Genomic DNA, 23,130 nt, shown 5'->3' on the forward strand with positions numbered 1-23,130 from the left:
CTGAGTTTCGTCGCCAATGAATATGACCCTATATGTTAGATGCGCCTCCTTAAACGCACACGTCCAATCACCAATCTGCTTATTCATAGAATGTACTACTCACCCTGCGCAGTGATCACATCAAGAACATTATGAACGGCTCTCCCGAAAGGTTATCGGATAACACCGAAGTCGTTCACTAAGCAGTTAGATCTGTGCTCGGAACAAGCATCCACATGTAGGTTCTTGCGTCGGTTTCCATCGCTTCAAGCAGGCAAGTGATAGCTGAGTCTTATATTCAAGTGATACTCTCTAGATTTACGAGAACCAATATTCCACGCACCCTTCTCTCGCAGTTTCCTCCGCAACAGGCGCCAGTCGCGGCGAGGTGCCTGAGCGCCTTTCCTGCCTCGACCGGACCCCGCCATTTCCCCAGACTCCTGATTGTTGCCGCGGCGGGCGTAAGCAGTACTTGTACGAAAACACACAAGACTAGGCTTATTAGGCACCGAGAACTTACGATATGCACAGTCCCGACACTCTATCTCTAACTAAGTTAAAAGGAGCGTGCTCTGCAACTCAATGGCTCGATTTACTCCATCCGTCCTCATCTTCATCGAAGGTTGCATCGGACTCCAAAGCGATCCCGCGAGTGTGCACAACCAGTTCCCGGTCTCTCATCGCAAGCCGTACATCGCATCTTACCCTGAAGGTCGAGTTTTTTTTATGAATAGTCTCACTCAAGACATCTCTTTCAAGTCTAGCTAATAAGCCAAGCCCGTGGCACAATTGCGTGTTCCCAATCCTGCGCTCACAGTACTTCGGAGTAGGCGCACCTCGTCCTGCCTTTGCCACAGACATCTTAACTCCATTTACCGGTGTGCTCAAGGCCGCCACCCGCCAACTTTGTACAAACTCTGTCTAGTACACCGACTTGATCTTTACTCCATTCCACGGCTCGGTGGCGCGCGAGACACCGGACGGTGTTCATACCTGGCAAAATCGATAAAGCATCGTCTTTCCTTCGAGGTTCCGCTTCACTGCCCGCCTCAATCAGGGCTTCATATGAAAATTGTGTATCATTAATGCAATATAAGGACGAGCTTGAAGCCACGGTTTTGTCGGCCCATCACAATATCCAATTCACCGTCTGCTAACAGCCATCACCACCAACTTGAAGTTACCACCAACCTTATCTTATTCAAAGGAGCCTATAACTCACGGGGCGTCGCGTCTTAAAAAGACATAACAAGTTTAAAAGAAGACAAGCTCCATTCTATAAACCAACCCATTAATGTACAGTATCTACCCAGTAAATACATTCCCAGAAAACGTTAAACAAAGACCAAGCAATGTATAGCGTATGAGCGTATAAACGTGTGCGTGTGATCCTTCCAGACAGCGAGATGCAAAAAAACAACAACGAAAGCGAATGATACAAACGAGCGAACGCCATGAGCGCAAGCGCAACTGGCGTGATCTACGGGGTGAAGGGGATCCAGATCCATAAGCCGAACCGTGTTTCGTAAATACGATGATAGTGGACCCTCCCACCCGGTGGTGGCCACTTGGGCACATCCGCTGGTGGACAAGGGTGATGAGGTACGCAGTACCTCCCGTGAAATGATACAACACCGAAAACCAGAGAAACGTAAATACAGATATAAATGTCGGAAGAGCCGTGAGAATGAGTCGGAGGTCGAGGATGGGGGGGAGGAGGCGTAATGGTGGTGTAGGGGTGAGGAGGAGGCGTCGTACCACAAGCACCTCAGTCATGCGTAGCAAAGAGGAGAGTACCTCTAGTTGCCGTCAGCGTACCACGAAAGCGTGGTCACGCCCACAGGGAACGTATACGTGGCCTGCTTGCCACGGAACTCGATCGTCGCATTGACGCTCTGTGGATTCCAGCCGCTGTCCGAGCCATCGTTCCAGTTCGTCACGACAAGCGAGTAGCGCGTCTGATCGCCGGCGGTCGCGCGGCCCGTCGCGTATGCGCTGACGAGCAGTGCCCAGCCCGAGTCGCCGCCGACGGACGAGTCGACACGCTGTGCGTACGGCCCGTTGGGGTCGACGGGGATCACGGCCTTGGCGGCCTGGCCGAGCGCGTAGAACTCCTGATTCACGTCCCACGAGCCGTCGTCGTTGATCTGCACGACACCGCGGCAGCCGGCGCCGCCACACGAGTCGGTGCCGGGGAGCTTGGGACCGCCGTTGGAGTCGAGGGCGAGGTTCCACATAAGGCCGCTGGAGGAGCCGTACTGCGGACCACCAATGAACAGGTTGTCCATGTACCACTTGATGTCGGTCCACCAGTCTGAGCCGAGCGTACCGGAGCATTCGGTGAAGTAGACCTCCTTGTCGGGGAATTGGGAAGTGAACTGCTCCTGGTTGCTGACATCGCCCTCGTAGCAGTGGAAGGAGACGCCATCGAAGGCGTCGCCAGCCTGCTGCATGAGCTGGACAGGGTAGTCGCCGGCGTTAGACCAGTTGTGCTCGAAGCCGATGAGCTTCGTGTCATTGAAACCGTTCGAGTCCATGAGGGAGCGGAGAGACTTGCCGATGGCGGCCTCAGTCTCCACGGGCATGTTACAAGTGGGGTAGGTGCCATCGCTGTTCATGGGCTCGTTCTGGATGCTCATCGCATAAACAGGAAGGCCGGCATTCTTGAAGCCCTGCAAGGACTTCAAAAGGTAACTGGCCACTATGTTCATATTAAGAGTGGGTCATGCTGGTTAACGGGAGTAAACGTACTAGCATCGGTATACTGATCATTGAGGCTACCACCATTCATAGAGTTGGAGTCCTTCATCCATGCGGGCGGGGACCAAGGCAGGACGTGTAAACGGACGTCACTGTTAACAGACATGATGTCCTGGAGCGTAGAGAGCAGATCGGAAGGAGCAGCCTCGAAATTGAAAGTGCTCAAGAGTTCCGTGATGGTGCTACCGAGGGAGGGTCCACCGCTGTTGTCAAAACTGTACACTGTTGTTTGTGGCATTTTGAGTCCATGTTGAACTAAAGACGCTCGTTCGACTTACCGTTGGCAGAGAAGTCCGATGCGCCAAGAGGCACGCGAACGTACGAGAAACCAGCGGAGTTGGCACCATTGGTCGCTAGTAACTTTTAGTCTTGCATAAGATCAGGAACCAAGAGTACACACTGTTGAACAGGTAATCGAGGAGCTTCCAGTAGTTGCCTTCATTCTGACTCTTGAGACCAGCAAAAAGTTGGGCTGAAGAGTCGGCTGAGACAATGTCAACATTCGATCATCTGTACGGAAGTAGTGATTCCTTACTCAAAGAAGAACCAAAGCCAGCCATGGTCTGCTGCGTGGATGTGTCATTAACAACGATATCGGCGCTGCCGATATCACCGGGTGCACCGAAGGTGACGGTGTTACCTCCTGGGTTGGAGAGAAGCTGTGCTTTGTCCCAGGTCGTTTGCCACTAGGAGGGGGAATAAGTATTTCACGAGAAGACCTCTGAAGATTTCACTCACAACATCGGTGATCGTCTGAGCAGCAACGGTAGAAACGAGTGTAAGGACGGCAGGGATGAACGAGAAGCGCATGATGATCGAGTTAAAGCGTGTAGGTGTTGTGTAAACGTGTAGGTTTTGCGCCCGGGGCGATTATAAGGGAGAGAAAAGGTAAGCTGAAGAGAGTGGACAGCACGCAGTGCCGAGGCTGGAGGATGGAAAGAAACGAGTGAGCGTCGTGGATCAAATATATATGTGAAAATTTCGAGGCGGGACAGAACAAAGGCGTGCAGCTGGCCATGAGCATCGGACGTCTGGCCTCTCCCGACCAGGCACGCCAGTCAGACAAGAAATGAGCGGACCATGCCATGCCGTGCCACGACCACGGACAATTGAGGATGCTCCTTTACGCCTCACAAAAACGGCGTTCCATTCATCTCCATTGCGCCGTGGCGATGCAGACGAGGACCACGAAGTAGGAGCGTGTGATGGGGTGAAGGAAAGATGAAAAGAAAGAGCAAGGACTCACCGAAGGCGAGCTCAAGGGCGCGGACTCGATGAAGAGAGAGCTTCAAGGAGGGTCGTGAAGAGAAGTTGGGGTGTGTCTTTGCCTCTGCCATTTGTACGATCGGCTGCCCACCCGTGGGCTCCGAATGCGAAGACAAAGATAAGCCCAAAATAGCTGTCGGTCCGCAGGTGTTGCCTGTCACGGAACGTTTAGTCGCCTAACAACAACACTTCGATCGCATCGATCATCTTCCGCTGCCAGGCTGAAACGGGTGCAAAAAAACATACGGCCTGCCGACCATCGGTACCGCCTTTCGCCACGGATCGTTTCGCAGCAAGTATTAGAGGGCGCGTTTCGGTGGTAACGACCTGTAACGACCTGTATTACGACCCGTCTGTAAGACTACTTCCACTCGAGGTTATCTCCTAATGCGAGGTCAGCTCCACAGTTCTTTGACAGCGGAACAAAGACAGCTATTGTTGTACGGCCGGCTGTCCCCGGCCGAGTACGGCGGCAATTTTCCGCAACAAACGAGACATAACTTGCTCAAATGTTCTTTTTCACTGGCGTAAAATCCCAACAAACCAAATATGATTAAGCATTCAGGTACGACAAATGGGGCCCTTAATAAAAGCTTCGTAAATTCTCAAACATAACCCTGAGCAAACCTCTACTCCCGAGGCGTCTCGATCGGCTCCTGCCCAATCGCCGAAGGAACTGCCTTTGAAGGAAAGTTCTGTTGTCATCGTCAAGTCTTCTAGAACCATGCTGCGGCTTCTCTCGCCGCCCATCGTAAGTTGCACCCGCGTTCAAGCAGAACGATAGGGAAAGTTCACGGCCATGCATGTATGGTCCCGACTCCCCCAGACTAATCGCGTGTCCTCAGCGGTACATACTCTGACAAGCAGAATTTTGGAAACGCTCAAAATGTCTCGGAACTTTTCCATTTACAAGGACACTTAACAATGCTATGCTACACCCGCTCTTCAAACATCCTCTTCGCGTCCTTCACCGCACCGTCAATCTCGGTCTCCCATGCCCAACTGTTGATCCCGGTGATCTTTTCCCCGATTTCGGAGAACGGGAGGCCCGTCTGCAGACCCGAGATCCGACCTACTTCTTGGGACCCCCTGGCGACACCAATCGCAAACGGACGGCGGACCTCGTCGTATACGACTAGAGCTTGCGAGACTGTGGCAAGCGTGGTGCGTGGATGCCCGAGGAGCGTGGCGAGTATGTATGCGTCCTGTAGTGCGCAAATATAGATGATGAGCATAAATTCGTGATGTCTCAAAAACCAAGCAGGACGCACCTCGACCGCTTGTCCTGCGCCCGAGCCTTGGAAGGGTGTCATGGCGTGAGCGGCGTCACCCAACAGGGCAACGTGCCCGTGTACCTGCACCGGCAAGTTTCGGACTAGATGGACAGCCCAGATACTTCCATCTTCGACCAACTACCGATGTTACATCAGTCGACACAATAATCAGACCACAGGAAATGGTGCGTACATCGAGCAGGACCTCAATGTCCTTCTCCATCCCTCTAAACTTCTCCGTAAACTCTTTTGCTGAAGCGGGCCGGACCCAGTCGCCATCGAACAACTGGCGGTGACTTGGATCGGGGTTGAACGCGTCGGCCATAAGATCCTTGTCGACCGTGAACGCGGCAAAGTTCACGATCTTTCCCATGGAGATCGGGTACGTCGCGACGTTCTTATTCGCGCCAAAGCACTACGACGATTGCTCTTCTACCTGACTTCCTTCTAGGAGATCAAGATAACGACGTACCGTCCATACCCCGTTAAGCACGCGGTGGTTGGGATCAACAGCTCGAATCTTATCCGCGTGGATGAGTGTGCGGTAGGCTACGGCACCGCTGAACACTGGCTCGATGCAGGCGAGATACTCCTCCGCGCTGCACTTCTTGAGGGCGTCTGGGTCACGAGAAAGATCCTGCATCATGCCTCTTCGGATGGTAGACTTTACTCCGTCGGCGCCGACAAGGATATCGCATGTCGCAGTTGACCCATCGTGAAATGTAAGGGTGATGGGTTCCGAAGGGTTACCGGTAGACTGGGTATAAGACACGATCCGCTTGGACATATGCGTCTTCACGGATGGCGAAACATTGTCCACCAGAACGCCAAGGAAGTCAGCGCGGTGAAACTGTACATTGTTACCTAAGAAGTTTAAAGGTCAGATATTGGGGAAATACCGTCGAATCCAGCATATTGGTTTACCTTTCGACTTCAACGTGAACAAATACTCTCCCTGCTCCAAATCACTCCTTCGGAAGTTCATTGCATTCACTGCTCAAAATCATGAGTCAATGAAGCATTCATGATAACTGGGGCTACTCACCATACTCGTCTTCAATGTACGGTACGGGCGTCTTCTTCAGTAGCGCATCGCCCAGTCCCAGCTTCTTGAGCACCTAATAATTGACCCAGTCAACTCGCCAGCATCAGGCCAAGAAAACAAACAATAAGCCCACCTTGAAAGGTCTTGGCCAGCAGCTCACGCCAGCGCCAACCTCGGCGAACTGCGAGGCACGTTCATAAATGTCGACAGCTATGTCCGGATATTTGGACAGGGCAACGGCTAAGGTGATGCCGCCAACACCACCTCCGCTACGGGTCATGGTTCAGCATGATCATGTCGAGTATAGTCAGTGCTTTGATATGGAAGTTAAGACTTACACAATAGCAACTCTGAACTTTGGAGGAGACATGGTCTGTCGGAGATGCGATCTTGTTCAAGACGCAATAGGGAGGAATTTGTGAGTTATTCGACTCGTGCTGAACACTGCAGCCTTATAACAGGTGTCGTGCCTGCCATAGCAGCGAATGTAACCACGACCCAGAGTGAACCGGGGAAGTCAAACTGCCGATTCCTTGTCATGGCTTATTAGTCGGTTGTGGTCATCGGTACCCGTGCCAAGAGGGAGCGATGCAACTGTGAGGTAAGACCTTAGTTGGCAAAAGATGTCTCGAGCCGTGCGGGAGAGTTTAGGCCTCGTAACCGTCAGATTAGCCCTCCGAGTGACAGCGAGAACATAATGAACATGACACGGCGGCACAAAGCCCATGCTGGCGTTGTCGCGCCTTTGTCGCACCTCGGGTTCATTCGGAGCCGAAACATTCCGCTTGTAAAAACGATCACGTAATCGCTTCTTTCGTTGAGCGGGGCGGCTGCAATGATGTTCACGACAATGATCACCCCATTACATCTTGTGTTGCTTTGGTTTTACGGACCTCTACACCTAAGAGTGCGCCAGCGGCCTTCGAACTGAAGCAAAACAACATAGTTCGGGGTCAGGAGCCAAGGCTTCTTTGTAAAATTGCCTTCATTGAACGAGCACATCTCCGCACGCCGCTGCACCTGAGCACGGTGCACCAGTATGTATACTCATGTGTTATTTTCTACGTGCGCTCGCAGGCTCTAAAGATCGGCGTCAGTGGACGCTGAATCGGTATAGCCAACTTGGCCCAAGAAAACCAAAAGTAAGTGACACATCGCATGCACTGGCAGACCGTGCAAGCTCATTTAGTAAACTTATGTTATCTCTCGTGAACTCTCTCGATAGATTAGGACCTGCCGCGGCCGTGTTTAGATATATGTGCGTACCAATTTCCCACACAGTAGAGCAAAAGGATGTCTGCGCAACTTCTGGGCCCAATATGTTTTCTGCAACCCATCGAATCACGAGCCCATGTTCTCTCCCGTAAAACCTTTATAGACGCAGACTTGCGGCCGTGCTTGGATATATGCGCACTGTCTTCTCTCACAATACGCCACCAGGGTATCCGCCCGACCTCTTGATCAAGTATGTTTTTAGCGCCCCATCACGAAGCCTCAGCAGAAGCGGATGTTCCCGAGCTTCGCGTTCCTGTTCGAGACGAATCGTCCCATATTGCTCGCAAACCGTGCGCACGATAAGTCTTCGTTTCTCTTTCCGACAAGCCGAGTATTGCAAGTGCACTCCGAGCCTTGGAAATATGGGGAGCACCGTGCCATGAGAAAAGCTGGCTTTGAGCCTTCGAAATTCTATCAAAACGTTGCTAAATATGTATGTGCTCTGGCTTGTTCGCCCGTACCCCCATCTCACCCCGCCGTGCACCTCAGGATAGGTGCCATTGCCATGAAGTATAGCGCCGTACCAAAGCACACGGTCAGATATGCCCACAGCACCGCGGAATTTAACCCATCACAGCCCGTACACACCAAAGGGCAATGTTACAGCGAGAGCCGTTTAAACGGTTATAGATGCCTCTAAGTACGTTGCATGACAACGACGAACTGAGGGTCGACCAAGGCTAGCTTGCGATCTGAGTAGGAGTCAAAGTTGTATAAGAGGGATTAGATTCGTAGATCTGTATTCCCGTAATTAGGTTTAAATAGATAAAAGATGCTGCCCTAGCTGACGCTGAGTACATAGGTTGGAATAGGTTAGGATAGCAAAGCTATTCATACAGGAATGCGCAGATAATGATAGGAATGTTTAGAACAGCACTGCGCAGAGATATCAAGTATAGGAATGAACAGGAAAATAGATAGGGGTCAACACGAACCGTAACAGACAACTGGTCGCCGTTGTCCGTTCAACGTTCAACATCAATCCTGTGCGTGTCTGTGGTATCAACGAACCGTCATCTACACCCACCGAGGTAGCGTCCTAAATTGGTTCTTAGTGTTTCCCGTCCATGGCTCGGATATCCCCGAATATCATATAAAGGTGCTTGTAGCTTATAATCCCCCAGAGAACCGTATCTTCGCTCCCTGAGGAAGATGACGTGCTCAATGATAACCTCCAGCGACGTGCAGTTGTGAGTTGCTCTTTTCCTGACTTCGGCGCAATTTCGCTGATTTCGGTGCACACTCTAGCCTCGCTACGCATGTACGCTGGGCAGCTGCACCAGTCTGTGATCACTTATACATCACTATGTCTTTAGATATTTGGCTTTCAGCTCAACTGGGCTCTGCAGGGGATTTTAACGGCCCAAGTCTGTGAGTAGTAACTTTTCTCTTCCTACTAAGCATACTGTAGCGACCAAAATGCCACCACCAGATTTCTACTACAGCGCATCCTTCAAGGACAACAACTGGGTCAAGACAGCCGTGTACGGCAACTACATCCTCGAACTGATCCAAACCGGATTCGCAGCACACGACTCGTACATATACTTCGCTCGCGACTGGGGCGATGTGAATATTATACGGACGCCAAACATCAACTGGGTGTGTTTCGTGAGTCTCGCTGCAATCGGTATGTCTGAAAAACATCTGGGTTAGCCCACATACACATGACATGTTCTGAATCTTGCGCCAGTTGCATCTATAACACAGCTTTTCTACGCGTGGCGGATATACGTGCTGAGTAGGTCGAAGTGCCTGCTCATTGCAGTGGCCTCGGTAATCTTTCCTTCTTCGCTTACGACACTGGAGGTCTGACCAACCAATGCTGGTGGCGTTTAGCTGTCAGCACTCCAGCTTGTCTCTGGTATTGCCGCCGGTGTCCTTGACAAGGTATATGACGAATATACCAGCCTCTTGGAGAGCTACCGGGCGCTTGTCGCCATGACAGAGGTATGGCGCCCATATCACTAGTTAATAAGTTCATGGCTCATCCTTCGTAGACCTGGCTGGCCCTGTCGGCTGCCTGTGACATACTCATTTTGATCGTTATGGTATACTTCGTTCGTCCATGGACCTTATATATCTACTATTCATCGGGTGGCTGATCACGGATTTCACTAGCTCTACACGCATCGATCGAGTAGCGAGAAAACTATGAGACTCGTGAATCGGGTCATCAAGATCATTGTCGAGACAAACCTACTGACAGGTAACCATACACACAACTACAAACCCACCATTTTCATAATGCTGAAACCACACGCTCGCTCAGCCAGCGTCTCAATAGCCTTCATAGTCCTCTACCGCTTCTACCTCGAAACCGGGCACGCGTTCGTCGCCGTCGGCTTCGTGCTCCCAAAGCTCTACAGCAACTCTCTCCTCGCGATCCTCAACAACAGAAGCCTCGCCAAGTCCGGACACAGCATTTGCGAGACCACTGTGGCAGACCTGACGACGAGTCGCGGATCGGAGATACACTTCAGACGGGGCCGCCGTGACATGTGCGCGACCGACTTCGAAACGGGCAACGTAAGCATCGGCACCCGTGTTGACACCGGTGGGCATTCGCCCTCCGTAGTAGAGGTAGCGCTCCACGCGCGGGATAAGGAGGTGCGCATTCAACCCCTCGGGAAGCGATTGGCTTGAGACTCACCTTTGACGTGTAGATGGACGAGAGTAGACCTGTGACGATGTACTGGTAGCAAGAGGTTATGGTGCTGTAGCTGAAAGGATTGTATCACCATATAATGGACAGATGAAGCGTACCGTAGGCACGAAATAAACTATGATAAGTTCTACCCATCTCTTCGTTTTCTGGTCCAACTTGAATGGGCCAAGCACAGTGATGCTCTATCACACGCCCATACTAACTACAAACCCTACCATCACGCACTCGAAGTCCCGTTCCTCAACCACGCCGGATACCGCCCATCCGTGATCTCATCCGGCTGCGGCATCGTATAATTCGCAAAACAATCAAAATCAAAATCGATCTCGCCAATCCGCGTCTGCATCCCGCTGATAAAGCCCGGCAGCGCACACAGCCCGTTCTTGTCCTCTGCGTCGCAGCCCGCGATGCCCGTGAGCGGCACGACGGCGTCGTTGAGCACGAACCGGATGTGCGTCGGGTCTTCGGAGGCGGGGCAGGAGAGGACCTGCGCGATGAGGTTGCTTGCGAAGGGCGCTATTTGGCTGACGATGTAGGACTGTGGTGGGGGGGAGGGTGGTGAGCGGTGTGCGCGGGGACGGGGTAGCCACAAGAGAGACTTACTCTGTTGGGAGGAATGTGGTCAGTCGGGAGCGGGCCGACTGCAGCGAGGGTCGTGAAGTTCAGAGCGGTGACAACTGTCAACCCATGTCAGTGAGATCTCAGTCGCAGCGAGGAGGGTTGAGAGCATACTGTTAGAGATGACGGTGTCATGGGTGGCATCGACGTAGATGGGCTGGTTAAGCGGGAACGTGATGTTGCTGTTGTCCAACGTGCTGTTGGTCGTACTGTTCCACACAGTGATCGGCGTCTCCGTGAGGCGGGCGACGAGCTCCTGAACCCAGCCCAAGCCCATGGCTGCGGACGTGGGGTTACCAGGGCCTTCACTGTACCAGAATTCTGCAGCAGCGTTAGCGGGCGTCAGTCGTCTGACGCTGTAAGGCACTCACGGAGATCTGGATTGCGTGTAAGCGACTAAGCAAGCCTATATCGTTGATATGACTGCTCACCAATGAGATACTCAAATCCTTCCCATTCTTCAGGCGTAAATAGATCACAGAAGACCGAGAAACCAAGCGCGACGGTCTGTGCACGCACGATTACTAAACAGCGCACACAACCAACCCAGAATGCAAGGCACGGACCTCGTAAGAGCACATCTCCTGCATGTTGACCAAGTCCGTGACAGTCAGGTTCACGCCCTTGAGTTGAGGCTGAAGCCGCTTGAGTGCGGACTGGAGATAGATGTCCGCCCACTTGTCCCCCTGACCATCGCCGTAGTACCCGATATTCTCAACATTAGAATTGTTGCACGTCCCGTACGGCGCGAGGGTGTTGTTGAACCCGTCGGCCTCGACGATGATCGACTGGTAGTAATCTTCGAGGTATGTGCGTACTTCGAAGAAGCCTGCTGCGAAGTTCAGTCTTCAGAAGCTTGTCAGTACGGTCAGTTTAGGACAGACCCCTTGCGGCTTACGCTGAATCGACCATACGGTCTTCAGAGGTCGTCCTAAACACAGGAAGCTCCGTAAACCCATTCAAAAGCTCGCCGTACCGCATACGGAACCGGATTCCCTCGTCGAACCTATAACCCCATCCATAAATCCCACCTCGCAGCGACCCCGCACGACGAACTCACAGCTGCTTGCGCCCAAAAGACGTCAAAATCTCCGCCCCGAGCTTATACGTCCAATTACCCAAAAACTCCAAATCCCCACTCGCAACGAACCCCGCACCCGTCGCCGCCGCGTGCAGCTTCGCCGCAAAGTCCGCAGGCCCGCCGCCGCTCGTCGGGTATCGCGCGCCGTGCCGCATGAGCAGGTGCACCTGGTTGAGGCCGCAGCCCTCCGGGATCTGCGGGGAGCTGTCCGGGAGCCCGAACGACGGGACGGTGTACTGCGGGGAGAGGTTGCCCCAGTAGCGGAGGACGTCGAACGCGGCCGCCGAGGAGCCGGCGGCGCTGGGCGGCGTCAGCGGGTTGGCGTCTTCGAGCGGGGCGAACGCGGCGGTGGCGATGGCCTCGGGCTCTGCGCCGGCTGGCGTGCGGCGGAGCGCGTCAGTGGACGCGTGCGTGAGGCTGGAATGGGGAATGCGAGCACGTACTGGGCGTAGGACCGGGGTATCCGACCTGCGTTGCATCCGGGAAGTAGGTGGAGTACGACGTGTCGTTGGTCGGGGGGTACGCAGCGGTGACTGTCGACCCCGCGTACGAGGCACCTGTAGCTTGTTGGGCACCAGCAGCAGAGGCCCACGCGAGGGACGCGGCCACGGTGGAGAGGAGCGCGTTTCCGCGAGACAGGAGCATCATAACGAGCGCAGTGTGTACGACGTCGAAGGGCCCAGCGAGGGGAGTGGGAGCTTGAGACACGAGTCGCGAAGTCGAGAGGTGCTCGTTATAAAGCGAAGGTCAGGATGGGCGCCAACAGCAACGAATTTAGCGCAGGCCGGTATGAGCACAAGCACCGTTCTCGAGCAAGCGCTGTCATTGGGTGATATAAATGAGCAGACCCACGTCAGGCACCTGTCATCAGTTTTTCAATCGCTGCACATGGGCCCATATGACCGCGGGGTGCGAATCAGTGTGAACGCGAACGGGAGGACGCGACGGAGACCGTTTCGGGATCCATCACGGCAGGCAAGCGGTCGCCGATGATCATCAAACGGAGGATAACATTGTGTCGGGACGCACGTTGCAGCGCGGCCATCGTCACTGGTCGTGAGTTGGAACGTGCAGCTTCAGCGCGAGCCAGAGAGCCAGTCCCGCCCGACCTGTGCGGAGACACCGTACCCCAAACCCATTCATACGGCAGAGAACCCTATCGATGATATCTCGGTGAGACAGTTTATAACTTGAGTGATGGAAGTGTTGGAATGATGACAACAACTTGTCGGCCGTCGGCATTGACGCGCGTTTGACGCGGGTCAACGTGGCAGCGTTTTCAGAAAGGGGTGACGATCTAGGTGGCAGTGTGATCATAATGATATCAAGTGAGACGGTTCGTCGGTAGGTGCATGGGTTCAATGGGCCAACGCTATGTTGTGGTCAAGAACAAAGAAAACACGAGATTGAAGACGGCTTGCAGTGCAGTGGCCCCTGTCATTCGGCTTCTTCCGCTTCTCCACACTCCCAGCTCCCCTCAAAACACTACATACCTAAAGCTCAACCACACGAGGAGATCACCAGGCCAAAGAATTCAGAACGGACAGCGAAGACATGAGCGGGGAATCATATATCATCCTACGAAGACGAGAACAGAACCGACATGTGAGCATGTACTAATGGCGGGTAGGTGGTACATGTGATCATAGGTATGATGTCGACCAAGAAGCCCATGCTGAGAGTCCAGAGAACAAACCCCACGACTGGATAAACACCGGCACGTACGGAGAGATACACGCATCGTGCGCGATCCACGCTGACGGCGGTCACAGCGTCAATGCTGCACGAGATCCCGGAGCGCGCGCTCGATCGAGTCCTGCGCACACCAACCAAACCAAACCGAAAAAAACAAGTCGTCAGCACGCCATCCACTCCACTCCACCCCACTCCACCGCTTCACCCGCCGCCTCCAGACAACCCAGCCAAATCACAGTGATCAAACGCACCTTATCAATAGCAGCCTGATAGCTCGCCCTCCGCGCGAGACACCGCGCGTACGCCTTGAGCCGCGCGAACTCGGGCGCGTTCATCGCGGCTGCGAGCGCGCGCGCCTCCTCCGGCGCGTAGTTGCCGATCCCGCGCTCGCTCGCGACCTCGATGCACGCGAGGAAGGGCGCGACGGACAGGTCGGCGATCGTGAATTGCGCGCCGATCGCGTATGGGCCTTGGTCGGCGGCGGCGGTGGTGGGGTCGGGGGTGTTTCCGTTCGTGTTTCCGTTCGTGTTGGACGTTGACGTTAGCTTCAGATTTGACATCGACGTCGACGTCGAGCTCGACAGGGGCAAAGGCGGCAACAACCGCTGCACCGCCCGCGCCCCATTCAGCACCGTCACATAGCTCTGGCCCTCCACGATCCAGCCCCTGCACGCAGGCGCGAACAGCGTATCGACCGTGTCCGCGAACGCGCGCACGCGCGCGCGCTGCACCGCGGCGCCGGGCGGGGGCATGAGCCGCGCGTCGGGGCAGAGGTCCGCGAGGAACTCGAGGATGATGTGTGATTCGGCGATCTTGGCGGACTCGGGCGCGGGGCTGTCGGGTGCGGTGGGCGGGCCGCCGTATGTGAGCGCTGGGAGCTGTAGTTACAGCAGGTCAGTAAGTATGCGTGCCCCATAGGTTGATTTGAATGAAACGGCGCGTGATTGGCCGGAGCGGCAAGGGAGGCTCGGGGGAAGTGGGCGTGGGGTGCGAGGACGTACCGTGCCCTTCGGGTTGATCGAGGAGAGGAACCAGTCCGGTTTGGAGCCTGTGAACGGGATCGAGAATGTCTTGTGGCGCAGGTTTGTTTCTGCCAGGGCCATGGTGACCTGGGCGAATGTTGCTCAGCTGTCATGAAACGCAGGAACGAGAGACCAGCGCACCCTTCGGCCGTAGATGCTTGACTAGAACAGCGACTGTCAGTCACAGCACCATCAATATTTAGGGGCTCGTGACAAACCTCGTTGTTGTAGAGAGTGAGCTGAGGTTGTGGAGGACCCATGTTTGAAGGAGCAAAAAAGAGTCACGAAAGAAATTAAAGTTGGGATGGCCGAATACGCCGAATGATGAATGACGCATGAAAGGCCTCGCTCTTATACTCGGGAAACTGGTGACTGTACAGGCGTGCATAATTCACAGGTAATAATGGTGAGCCGGGCACGATGGGTGTCAGCCTGTCAGGGCCGTAGGCTGTTGTAAGCGCGGGAGGGGCAGATTCGCCCACAGACGCCTTGAGTGGCCGGGGTGGCGCGCAGGCTATAGTATGTGGCTAGCCCAAGAGCAGGGCAAGGCCACGCTCGGGCTGGGCGCTTCCCGCGGTGAGGCAATTGAAGCGCTCCATATACAGCATATCACGTAGAATTCTGAGGTGATTCATTCTGATCTCCGGCGACTCAAGGACAGGCAAGATCGAATCCCGCCGAAAGCAGGGTGGCTCGTGGCGGGATAGATGAGAGGTGAGTCAGCGCATGTTCTCATGCTGGCCGAGAGAGAGCTTTGTCTGTTGCCCCAAACTGATAGGACACGGGGGTGGACGGCGTGGCGGAACGTTATGGCGCTAAATGTGGTGGCTAGTGATCGATGTCTGAAGCGGGGAATGAAGGGAAAAGTACTGCGGGATGGATGGATGACGACACGTAAGACGGGAGGATGGGGTCCGATATCGGAGAAGGCAGGCCCGAGCTCTGTGATGGGAAGGCTAAAGAAAGTTAAAGTTATTAGCCGTTACCGCTGACATTTCTGAGGCTCCGAGGCGTCCGGGAGTGTTTGTGTATGCCACGTGAGGATGTGACAGCCAATGAGATAGGGGTGGCCAACAAGGTGTATGAATTGCCATAAGAGGTGCGGAGTGGGTGACTGAGTTTTTGGTTCCGGAATGGAACGCGGTTTGTTTGCTTCAAGTTGCCTTGCTTCTTTACACGATGGCTTGCGTCTTCTGAGCGCGGATTGCATCGGATAATACCCTTGCCTTATATCACCACCCTCGCATATACTTTTGTAAATACCCTCCACCATCCACCCACAACAATGGACAGCGACGACGACAGCAATGGCATAGGACGCGGCAGAAGACCCCACAAGTGTGTTCACCTCTCTCACCCACTCCACCAGCTAATCATCTCCGTTCTTTGACCTCAGCTCGAGTAGCAGAGAGTCCTCGCCAGCTTCTGTGCGTACCACCCTCTGTCTCAAGGAATCCGTCTGCACGAGGCACCCGCTCTGACTCCATTCATTCTTCCCCTTGTCTCCAGAAACGCCCAAAGCGCTCCTTCACTCCCACTTCTGACGACGGCGATCTAGACGTCAACAAACGCCCCAACCGCACCGCGTCCGACGACGAACTCGACTCTCCTGCCCCAGAGCCTGCCCCCGTTCCACTCATCCGCAAACCTCTCGCCTTCGTCCAGTCGGGTCCCTCAACCATCCAGATACCAACCTATGAGCCTACGGCTCCAGGCACCTCCACCTCGTCCTCCACACAGCCACGCTATCTCCCGGGTCAGGAAGTAAAAACAAAAATCACAAAACCTCGCAGGAAGAACGTCGTCGGAGATGGCATCAACTCAAAACAGGGCAGATTTCGCTTAAACACCCCCGCCCCTCCACCCCCGGCTTCTTCGCAATTTGTCTTTGAACTCCCTTCGCAACCTACCGCCTCAACGTCGACCTCCAGTGGTGCTGCTGCTGCTCCCGCAGGTGAGTTTCACCAACCAGCGGTAGCGAGATTATCTTCTGCCATCCGTAATCAGTCGAGGACCCCCTCGCCTGATTCTGGCTCTTCTTCGGCCTCCCATCCGACCAGCACTCACACCCTGTCAGGTCCCAACACGTTTCCGGCATCCCACAATGTGCCCTCTGTCCCCACCGAGCCCCCACGCAAGACCTCAAACCGCTCAAAAGCCCCGAAAGAGCAACACGGCCGTGATCATCCCCATCATCATCAGAAGACGAAACACAGCAGGACGGCCAACTCCACTGCTGGCCACACGGCTGGTTCTGGTTCTGGTTCTGGTTCGGGGCCTGGTCACCGTGACAGTCACGGCGAGGGCCCTGGTGGTGTGTCTTCAGCGTCAGCAGACCTCTTTTACGGCCGTGCCCCGCCGCCGCCGTCAAGTACAAGCACCCGACATCAGTACATGCACGCCCACAGCTCCCATCCTGGGCGGCACCATTCGGAGTCGGCAGGAGCAGCCTACCACGGCCACGGCCACGGCCACGGAGGCTATCACTCGAATCCGCATTCGCCTGGGGGCAACACTTTCCACTCTGGGACGATCAGCCCTACTCTCTCGTGTGAGCCGCTCGCTTTCTTTTTTGCCGCGTTGTGGGTCCAGTGTTATCTGACTCGTCTGGTGTTTTTCATTTTCATTTCATTTCGTTGACACGTAACGTGTACCATGCGACCACCGCGCTGTGATGTGTCGTCACACCATCACACGCACGCACGCACGCACGCACACACGAACGCCAACAAAGCGTTCTCGCAAGGCCACGGACAAGGACACAGCTACGGCCACGGGTACAGCTACCCCTCGCACCCCCGCCCCGCTCCCCCGGCCCAAGCCCAAGCTCATACCCAATCCCATACCCAACCCCATACCCAAGCGCCGACGACAGACGCATCCGAGCGCCCGCTCCGCATGATCACGGTGCTCATCGAGGACTACCGCAGCGGGCTGGTGGACTCGCAGCTCGCGGAGATCCGGATTCCGCTGCGCGCGACGGACGATCCGGTCGAGGGCGGGTTCTGGGCGAATGCGGTGGATGTGTGCCGGGCGTTGCAGGTGGGGGCTTGTCGGATTGATGGTGCGTTTTTCTTTTCTTTCTCTTCTTTCTTTGGGTGTGTGGTTGGGAGGGAGGGCAGTGCTGATTAGGATCCATACCATGTATGCATGCTTGCTTTGACAGGTCCGGCGAGGGTGTTCACGTTCCGGGGCAAGTACCGCCAGATTTTTATGCGTGTGAGCCGGGAGAACGAGATGGAGATGGACGCTGTGAATTTGAGGATATCGCAGGACCGGACGCTCGATGTGATCGTTGAGGCGGTGAGTGAGCATGTTCATGGCGCGGTTTTTTCTCAGAGGTTGATTGGTTTAATATGGACGGTCCCCTTTTTTTCCTCTTTGTTCTTTGGGCGTTTCGCTTTTTTTTATTCAGCCTCCAGAGCCTGGCGTTTTCTCTCGTCCGCCGGTGCTTGTACCGCGCCCGGAGGACTCGGAAGACGCGCAGGTTGGGTCGGGCCAGGGTCAGGGCGCGAGTCAGCCGGCTGCGGCGCCGAGCGCATATAAGCAACCGCCACTGCAATCGCAGAGCTTCAACGCGTCCCCTGCACCTCCCCGCCAACAGCACCGCGAACAGCCAGCTCAACAGCCCCAGCCCCAGCCTCAGCCCCAGCCCCAGCCAACGAGCAGCAAACCCCCGTACCCGCTCCCCCCATGGGACGCAGACTTCCTGCACCAAAACATCCCCCGCGCGCTCAAGCGCCCGGCGGAGAACAAGGACGAGCGGGACGGCGCGGTGGTCGGGTGGGTGCGCCAGCTGGTGGCGCAGGACGGGGCGTTTGGAAAGTACATGGAGTGCAAGAGCCGGGCGCAAAGGGCGCCGGAGGTGTTGTTCCAGTTTGAGTTTGTGCATACGATGATGAAAAGGCATTTGGGGGCGCATACGGGGGAGGTGTGGCCGAATGCGCCGGATTGTAAGATTGAGTTGGTGAGTTTTTTTTGCGTTTTTTTTTTTTGTTTGGGCTGGAGATGGACAGCGAAGAATGCGAATGCTGACGTATCGTTGTTTTTTCTTTTCTTTCAATAACACAGGAACACATGATGCGCGCGTTCGAGATCACGCCCAAGTACCTCGACGACGCCAAGGAGATTCTCGCGCTCGTCGCGCGGTACGGGCGCAACGGCTCGCGGTACGAGGACTCGCGCGTCGTGAAGATGATCGACGACCGCGGCCCGCTCAAGAACCATCTCGCGAAGCGGCTGCTTAAGCTCCTGCGTAACGTCGAGGCGGACTGGGTGCGCGACCAGGCGGCGGCGAAGCAGCTGCATCTGCTGCAGCAGTCGCGCGCGGAGGCGACGCAGCGTCGTGGGCAGGGGCGTGTTCCGGGTCCGGCTCAGGTGCAGCAGCAGCATTCGTCTCCGCAGATGCAGCCCCCGGTGCATGCCCCGACTCAGGTTCAGGCTCAACCGCAGCACTCGTCCCCGCATTCATCGAGGACGCTGTCGCCGCACACGCCCATGTTGCAGCAGGCGCGGTATCCGCATCCTGCGGCGCATCAGACGCCGCTGCAGTTTGTGTCGCAGGCGCGCTCGAGGTCGCACTCGACTTCGCATACGAGTCCGAGCGCGAATTCGAATGCACAGCAGCGAGCGGACTCCCCGGGGCCGCCTGCGACGGCGGCTGCCACGGAGGAGGACGCAGAGGATAGTCCGTCTCCCTAGGACCGGCGGGTGTTCGTGCGCTTCGGGTATCTAGATTAAAACATCAAACGTTCGTTCATCCGGACGCTCTTTAACAATGGTCCATTACTATACGCTTTTATCTTTTCATGATCTACTGGACGTTTATTACTCACATTATTGTTACGTTCACGGTTCACATTTCAACGCATACAACCCACACGCATATCTGTATTACATATGTATCATTGCTCATTTACAGTATCGTACACGCCATATCTCTCTTCTGCTCGTCGCGTTAGATCCACTCGCTCCGTTCCGTTTGACCGATCCTTGGCGAATATACTCTGAAGAGAGGTTCCAAGTCTAAACAGACGATCTGATGACAGGCTCCATCACCCGCGCCTCCGCGTCCCGGTCCCCCTCGAGGACGAACTTGGTGCCGACGCCCGCGGGAACACACCCCTCGCCGAGCGCAGCCTCGAGCGCGATGCGCGCCGTGAAGCCCGTGCAGTGCATCGGCAGCACGTACGCGGGCGCAGGGACGAGCTGTCTGGAGAGGAAGTCGACCGTGGGCGCGATGCGCGGGGCGAGGTCGGGCGTGACGAGGTGCAGGCCGCCGATGACGGCGTAGATGGGGCGCGCGAGCTTGTGCACGGCGTCTTTGAGCACGTTGACGATGCCTGCGTGCGAGCAGCTGGGGGTGGCTGGTTAGCGGTTTTGCGTACTGTGGAGTGATAAAGGAATGGGGGGAATGGGGGGCTCACGCGCTGAAGATGACGAGGCCTTTGCCTGCGACGTCGATCGCGGCGTATCGCTCGTCCATGATGTCCTGCAGTCGCACATTAATGCTCCCCTTCAGCCCTCCCAAACCGAGAACACAAAACCGTCGACCTCACCGGCTCGGCGACCCACACAGCGCCCACATCGTCCCAGCGCATCCCGCCCGGCAACCCCGCCTCGAACGCCGTCACGCGCGCAATCTCCCCGCTCACATACACCGTCCCGCCCGCGACCGCGTGCGCCCCCGCGTGCGTCTCCACCTGCGCCCCCGCGCGCTCGATCGCGTCGAACCGCGGGTCCTCGGGCAGCCGGCCGACGACGCGGTCGTACGCGGGCCCCGGGGCGATGCCGCGCGCTGTCGGCCTGTGCGGGTGCGCGTCGACGACGATGGGGCGGGTGCCAGTCTGAGCGGTGGTGGTGTTATTGCTAGTGACGTCGGACGCGTGCGCACGCTTGGAGAGGAGGGAGAGCAGGCCGCCGGTGTGGTCCGAGTGCCAGTGCGAGAGCACGACGCGGTCGATGGACGCGAGCGGGAGCTGGAGCGCGTCGGCGTTGCGCGCGATCGTGCGCGAGTCGGGGCCTGTGTCGAAGAGCGTGAGGTGCCGCTCGGATTTGGTGTCATCGGCGGTGGCGACTTCGGTTTCCTGCAAGATTCAGATGCATGGCCGTGAATGAGCCAGTTCGGGATTGAAAGAAATGGTGGATGGAGTGGAAGATGATGTTTGGGGAAACGAGGAAGGTTGGAACTCACGATGAGAGCGGAGAATCCGTGTGCGCCTACAATGCAGCGGTGGAAAAGATGTCAACCACGCTGAGGGATCCGCCTCTATGTACACGCAGCGACAGCCCCAGAGACAAACCAAACACGCACCACAACACCAATTCTCAAAGTCCAAGATCGGCACACCAGTCAACGGATCCACAGGAGGCGTCTGGTCCACAAGATGTCTGTGGCTCTCGCCGCTGAAGCCCGGAGGCAGCTTGGCCATCCTACGGTATCGTGTCAATGCCAATACCAATGCACACCGTAACCGCAACGTCAGCGTCGTTCGACATGAGACGACCTCGTGAGCTGAGAGCCATCCCGAGTAACAGGGGCGCAGTCGCGAGCTTACCATTCGATCGAGTTGTCGACCACAATCGTGACGGTGAGCTTGTCGACCCGGCGGAGCACCGGTGCGTCACTGGCGGTAGTGGCACTGGCCATTGTTCAACGTTCAAACGTTCAAGCCCAGGGGTGTCGTGTCTGAGTACCTGTGACGTTGGCCATGGGCTTCTTATAGATTGATGGACGCCCGTCTCGGTGGTGGACGTCGCTTAGATTACTTAGATCTCGTCGGCCGACTGGCACACTTTCTGAAACTTCATCTCATCCCCCACGACATCTCACCTTAGGCCATGTTCAGCCACTTGAAATGCACTGTCAACTACTCAGCCATAATGACACCACCCTTTGTTTTCGGGTTCACTCGGGCTTACACCTAAAACAACAAGTATAGTGCGAACCAGTCCACACGTCCATTATTCTGTCAATGCCCAAGCTCAAGCTCAAACACCAATGCACCGTTACAAACAATACACCAACAAGAGAACCAGTCTCCACTTCACTTTCCACCACCAGGGCTCAGTTCGCAAGCTGTGTCATTCGCTGTTCTTATCGTGATACTGGCCGAAAACCGCCCCCGCCGGGACCATACCGCGTCTGGCGCGGTGCTCCCAACACAATGCTCGGCTTAACGGACCGAGGGAACCAAAGGAGGACCAGGGAGGATCAGGGATGAAGCGACGCCAGAGAGCGCCGGACGGGCACTTAGGCCTTGGAGTTCCCGCCGTAGCCGCTGTAGCCCATCGGGGCGCCTGTTTCAGCCATCTTGCGCTGGCGGAACGCCTGGAGGATCGCGAACGGAGAAATGGAGGAGAAAGGCACATGTCAGCTGCTGGAACGAATGCAGGTGTGTGGAATGGAATAGATATGGGATGGGGTGGGTGAAACGACAACGCACCCTGCGGTAACGGACACGCTCGAACGTGACGAGCACGACGACGATGAACGTGATGGCGGAGATGCCGCCGAAGACACCGAGTCCGACGGGGAGGACGAGCAGCTGGCGGCCGGGGATCGCGAACGCGGCAGCGACAACGGCGTTGGGGGTCACAGTGGAGGTGGCCTGCAGCGCAGCAGCAGCAAAATTAGCAAACGAACGTTTCCCGGGAGACCAGAATACAACACAATAGAGTTCACGGAAACGAGGGGACAGACAGGGAGATGAACATGAGGGAACCGGTCAGGCAGAGGGGAGATGGGAAGGGGTGGGAACGAGGATGGGAAGAAACGTACCGACGGCGCGGCACCCACGTTGCCTACTGCGCTCGTCGTGCTGCTGCCCGTCGAGTTGGACGAGCCAGAGGCAGCAGGGGACATGGAGCAGTTGGACACTTCCTGGAACTGGCCGCCCTCGGGGGTGAACGTGAGGACGCAGGTCTCAGTCATCGGGCCGTTGTTACTGCATACCACATAGTTTAGCTATATGCGCCTTGGGCTTATATCGAAACATGCGGACTCACGTCTGCACGACCTTGGTGGTGGTGACGGAGGTGGCACTGGGCGAAGCTGCTGCAGCGGTGGCGGACGCGCGGCGGGCGAGATCGTTGGCGATGTTATCAGGGGCAGGGAGACCATTCACGAAAGCGGCAAGGGTGAAAAGGAAGGAGACGCAGAGCAGCTTGGAGAGCGAGAACATGTTGAAAGGTCGAATAATGGATGGATTGGCAGAGTGATTTGGCGGTACAGCACAAGTGAAACCCTAGAAGAGATGAAGCAACAAAGAACGGGGGAGGGCCTGCCCAAAGGTCGAAGTAAAGTGGTGGAAGAAGGTAAAGGTGAAAGCGAAAGCGAAAGAGAGAAAAGAACAAAAACAAACAAAAAGACGAAGGGGACCGACCAACCAGGGTAAGCTGGGAGACGAGAGCCAAGGCAACGCGACTCAAATAACAACTTGGAGGTG

The 23,130-nt window shown here is 55.8% G+C and overlaps 8 protein-coding genes across 8 annotated transcripts; 2 read left to right on the forward strand and 6 right to left on the reverse strand.

The window, feature by feature from the left end:
- Positions 1-1,232: 1,232 nt before the first annotated feature.
- Positions 1,233-3,760, reverse strand: CONPUDRAFT_120936 (glycoside hydrolase family 30 protein). The gene is made up of 6 exons (XM_007768572.1): positions 3,478-3,760; positions 3,275-3,425; positions 3,140-3,223; positions 3,018-3,092; positions 2,731-2,961; positions 1,233-2,680 (listed from the first exon to the last, which is right to left on the reverse strand). Exons 1-6 carry the CDS (start codon positions 3,547-3,549, stop codon positions 1,779-1,781), a joined length of 1,515 nt encoding a protein of 504 aa, XP_007766762.1. The 5' UTR covers positions 3,550-3,760; the 3' UTR covers positions 1,233-1,778.
- Positions 3,761-4,937: 1,177 nt separating this feature from the next.
- On the reverse strand, positions 4,938-6,832 carry CONPUDRAFT_120939 (salicylate hydroxylase; the record flags this gene model as incomplete). The annotated part of the gene is made up of 8 exons (XM_007768573.1): positions 6,663-6,832; positions 6,458-6,593; positions 6,325-6,397; positions 6,204-6,272; positions 5,752-6,143; positions 5,473-5,694; positions 5,277-5,417; positions 4,938-5,210 (listed from the first exon to the last, which is right to left on the reverse strand). The coding sequence occupies exons 1-8, from the start codon at positions 6,692-6,694 to the stop codon at positions 4,938-4,940; spliced, it is 1,338 nt and encodes a 445-aa protein (XP_007766763.1). The 5' UTR covers positions 6,695-6,832.
- Positions 6,833-8,753: 1,921 nt separating this feature from the next.
- CONPUDRAFT_163867 (uncharacterized protein) lies at positions 8,754-10,310 on the forward strand. Its single transcript, XM_007768574.1, has 10 exons — positions 8,754-8,789; positions 8,848-8,860; positions 8,916-8,970; positions 9,032-9,229; positions 9,293-9,375; positions 9,439-9,549; positions 9,600-9,659; positions 9,721-9,808; positions 9,872-10,209; positions 10,266-10,310. The coding sequence occupies exons 1-10, from the start codon at positions 8,764-8,766 to the stop codon at positions 10,299-10,301; spliced, it is 1,008 nt and encodes a 335-aa protein (XP_007766764.1). The 5' UTR covers positions 8,754-8,763; the 3' UTR covers positions 10,302-10,310.
- Positions 10,295-12,651, reverse strand: CONPUDRAFT_80985 (phosphoglycerate mutase-like protein). Its single transcript, XM_007768312.1, has 9 exons — positions 12,410-12,651; positions 11,946-12,342; positions 11,784-11,891; positions 11,452-11,731; positions 11,317-11,392; positions 11,257-11,262; positions 11,000-11,206; positions 10,871-10,944; positions 10,295-10,805 (listed from the first exon to the last, which is right to left on the reverse strand). The coding sequence occupies exons 1-9, from the start codon at positions 12,612-12,614 to the stop codon at positions 10,485-10,487; spliced, it is 1,674 nt and encodes a 557-aa protein (XP_007766502.1). The 5' UTR covers positions 12,615-12,651; the 3' UTR covers positions 10,295-10,484.
- Positions 12,652-13,822: 1,171 nt separating this feature from the next.
- CONPUDRAFT_142947 (uncharacterized protein) lies at positions 13,823-15,469 on the reverse strand (the record flags this gene model as incomplete). Its single annotated transcript, XM_007768575.1, has 5 exons — positions 14,902-15,469; positions 14,825-14,845; positions 14,663-14,770; positions 13,913-14,539; positions 13,823-13,873 (listed from the first exon to the last, which is right to left on the reverse strand). Exons 1-5 carry the CDS (start codon positions 14,941-14,943, stop codon positions 13,823-13,825), a joined length of 849 nt encoding a protein of 282 aa, XP_007766765.1. The 5' UTR covers positions 14,944-15,469.
- A 1,329-nt stretch (positions 15,470-16,798) lies between these two features.
- On the forward strand, positions 16,799-19,550 carry CONPUDRAFT_120941 (uncharacterized protein). The gene is made up of 5 exons (XM_007768576.1): positions 16,799-17,234; positions 17,418-17,747; positions 17,850-17,986; positions 18,099-18,650; positions 18,755-19,550. The coding sequence occupies exons 1-5, from the start codon at positions 17,078-17,080 to the stop codon at positions 19,382-19,384; spliced, it is 1,806 nt and encodes a 601-aa protein (XP_007766766.1). The 5' UTR covers positions 16,799-17,077; the 3' UTR covers positions 19,385-19,550.
- A 158-nt stretch (positions 19,551-19,708) lies between these two features.
- On the reverse strand, positions 19,709-21,332 carry CONPUDRAFT_71505 (uncharacterized protein; the record flags this gene model as incomplete). The annotated part of the gene is made up of 6 exons (XM_007768243.1): positions 19,709-20,039; positions 20,110-20,174; positions 20,242-20,769; positions 20,877-20,902; positions 20,997-21,115; positions 21,241-21,332. 6 exons carry the CDS (start codon positions 21,330-21,332, stop codon positions 19,709-19,711), a joined length of 1,161 nt encoding a protein of 386 aa, XP_007766433.1.
- A 198-nt stretch (positions 21,333-21,530) lies between these two features.
- CONPUDRAFT_80990 (uncharacterized protein) lies at positions 21,531-23,031 on the reverse strand. Its single transcript, XM_007768313.1, has 4 exons — positions 22,691-23,031; positions 22,464-22,629; positions 22,129-22,293; positions 21,531-22,013 (listed from the first exon to the last, which is right to left on the reverse strand). The coding sequence occupies exons 1-4, from the start codon at positions 22,864-22,866 to the stop codon at positions 21,936-21,938; spliced, it is 585 nt and encodes a 194-aa protein (XP_007766503.1). The 5' UTR covers positions 22,867-23,031; the 3' UTR covers positions 21,531-21,935.
- Positions 23,032-23,130: the final 99 nt, after the last annotated feature.

The sequence above is a fragment of the Coniophora puteana genome, assembly GCF_000271625.1.
Source record: "Coniophora puteana RWD-64-598 SS2 unplaced genomic scaffold CONPUscaffold_4, whole genome shotgun sequence".
NCBI classification, from domain to species: Eukaryota; Fungi; Basidiomycota; class Agaricomycetes; order Boletales; family Coniophoraceae; genus Coniophora; species Coniophora puteana.

What these genes read in the sequence shown, in the direction of transcription:
- CONPUDRAFT_120936 (XM_007768572.1), bottom strand. Translation starts at nt 3,549, where the DNA reads ATGCGCTTCTCGTTCATCCCTGCCGTCCTTACACTCGTTTCTACCGTT. An exon ending in TGGCTTTGGTTCTTCTTTGA is followed by an intron (nt 3,224 to 3,274) that starts GTAAGGAATCAC and finishes ACATTGTCTCAG; the next exon opens with CCGACTCTTCAGCCCAACTT. An exon ending in CCTCGATTACCTGTTCAACA is followed by an intron (nt 3,093 to 3,139) that starts GTGTGTACTCTT and finishes AAAAGTTACTAG; the next exon opens with CGACCAATGGTGCCAACTCC.
- CONPUDRAFT_163867 (XM_007768574.1), top strand. Translation starts at nt 8,764, where the DNA reads ATGATAACCTCCAGCGACGTGCAGTT. An exon ending in TGATCGTTATGGTATACTTC is followed by an intron (nt 9,660 to 9,720) that starts GTTCGTCCATGG and finishes GGATTTCACTAG; the next exon opens with CTCTACACGCATCGATCGAG. An exon ending in TCCACGCGCGGGATAAGGAG is followed by an intron (nt 10,210 to 10,265) that starts GTGCGCATTCAA and finishes TTTGACGTGTAG; the next exon opens with ATGGACGAGAGTAGACCTGT.
- CONPUDRAFT_80985 (XM_007768312.1), bottom strand. Translation starts at nt 12,614, where the DNA reads ATGATGCTCCTGTCTCGCGGAAACGCGCTCCTCTCCACCGTGGCCGCG. An exon ending in ATACCCCGGTCCTACGCCCA is followed by an intron (nt 12,343 to 12,409) that starts GTACGTGCTCGC and finishes GCCGCACGCCAG; the next exon opens with CCGGCGCAGAGCCCGAGGCC. An exon ending in AGGAGATGTGCTCTTACGAG is followed by an intron (nt 11,393 to 11,451) that starts GTCCGTGCCTTG and finishes GTGCGTGCACAG; the next exon opens with ACCGTCGCGCTTGGTTTCTC.
- CONPUDRAFT_120941 (XM_007768576.1), top strand. Translation starts at nt 17,078, where the DNA reads ATGCACGCCCACAGCTCCCATCCTGGGCGGCACCATTCGGAGTCGGCA. An exon ending in GGGGGCTTGTCGGATTGATG is followed by an intron (nt 17,748 to 17,849) that starts GTGCGTTTTTCT and finishes TTGCTTTGACAG; the next exon opens with GTCCGGCGAGGGTGTTCACG. An exon ending in CGGATTGTAAGATTGAGTTG is followed by an intron (nt 18,651 to 18,754) that starts GTGAGTTTTTTT and finishes TCAATAACACAG; the next exon opens with GAACACATGATGCGCGCGTT.
- CONPUDRAFT_80990 (XM_007768313.1), bottom strand. Translation starts at nt 22,866, where the DNA reads ATGTTCTCGCTCTCCAAGCTGCTCTGCGTCTCCTTCCTTTTCACCCTT. An exon ending in ACCACCAAGGTCGTGCAGAC is followed by an intron (nt 22,630 to 22,690) that starts GTGAGTCCGCAT and finishes TGTGGTATGCAG; the next exon opens with TAACAACGGCCCGATGACTG. An exon ending in ACGTGGGTGCCGCGCCGTCG is followed by an intron (nt 22,294 to 22,463) that starts GTACGTTTCTTC and finishes GCTGCGCTGCAG; the next exon opens with GCCACCTCCACTGTGACCCC.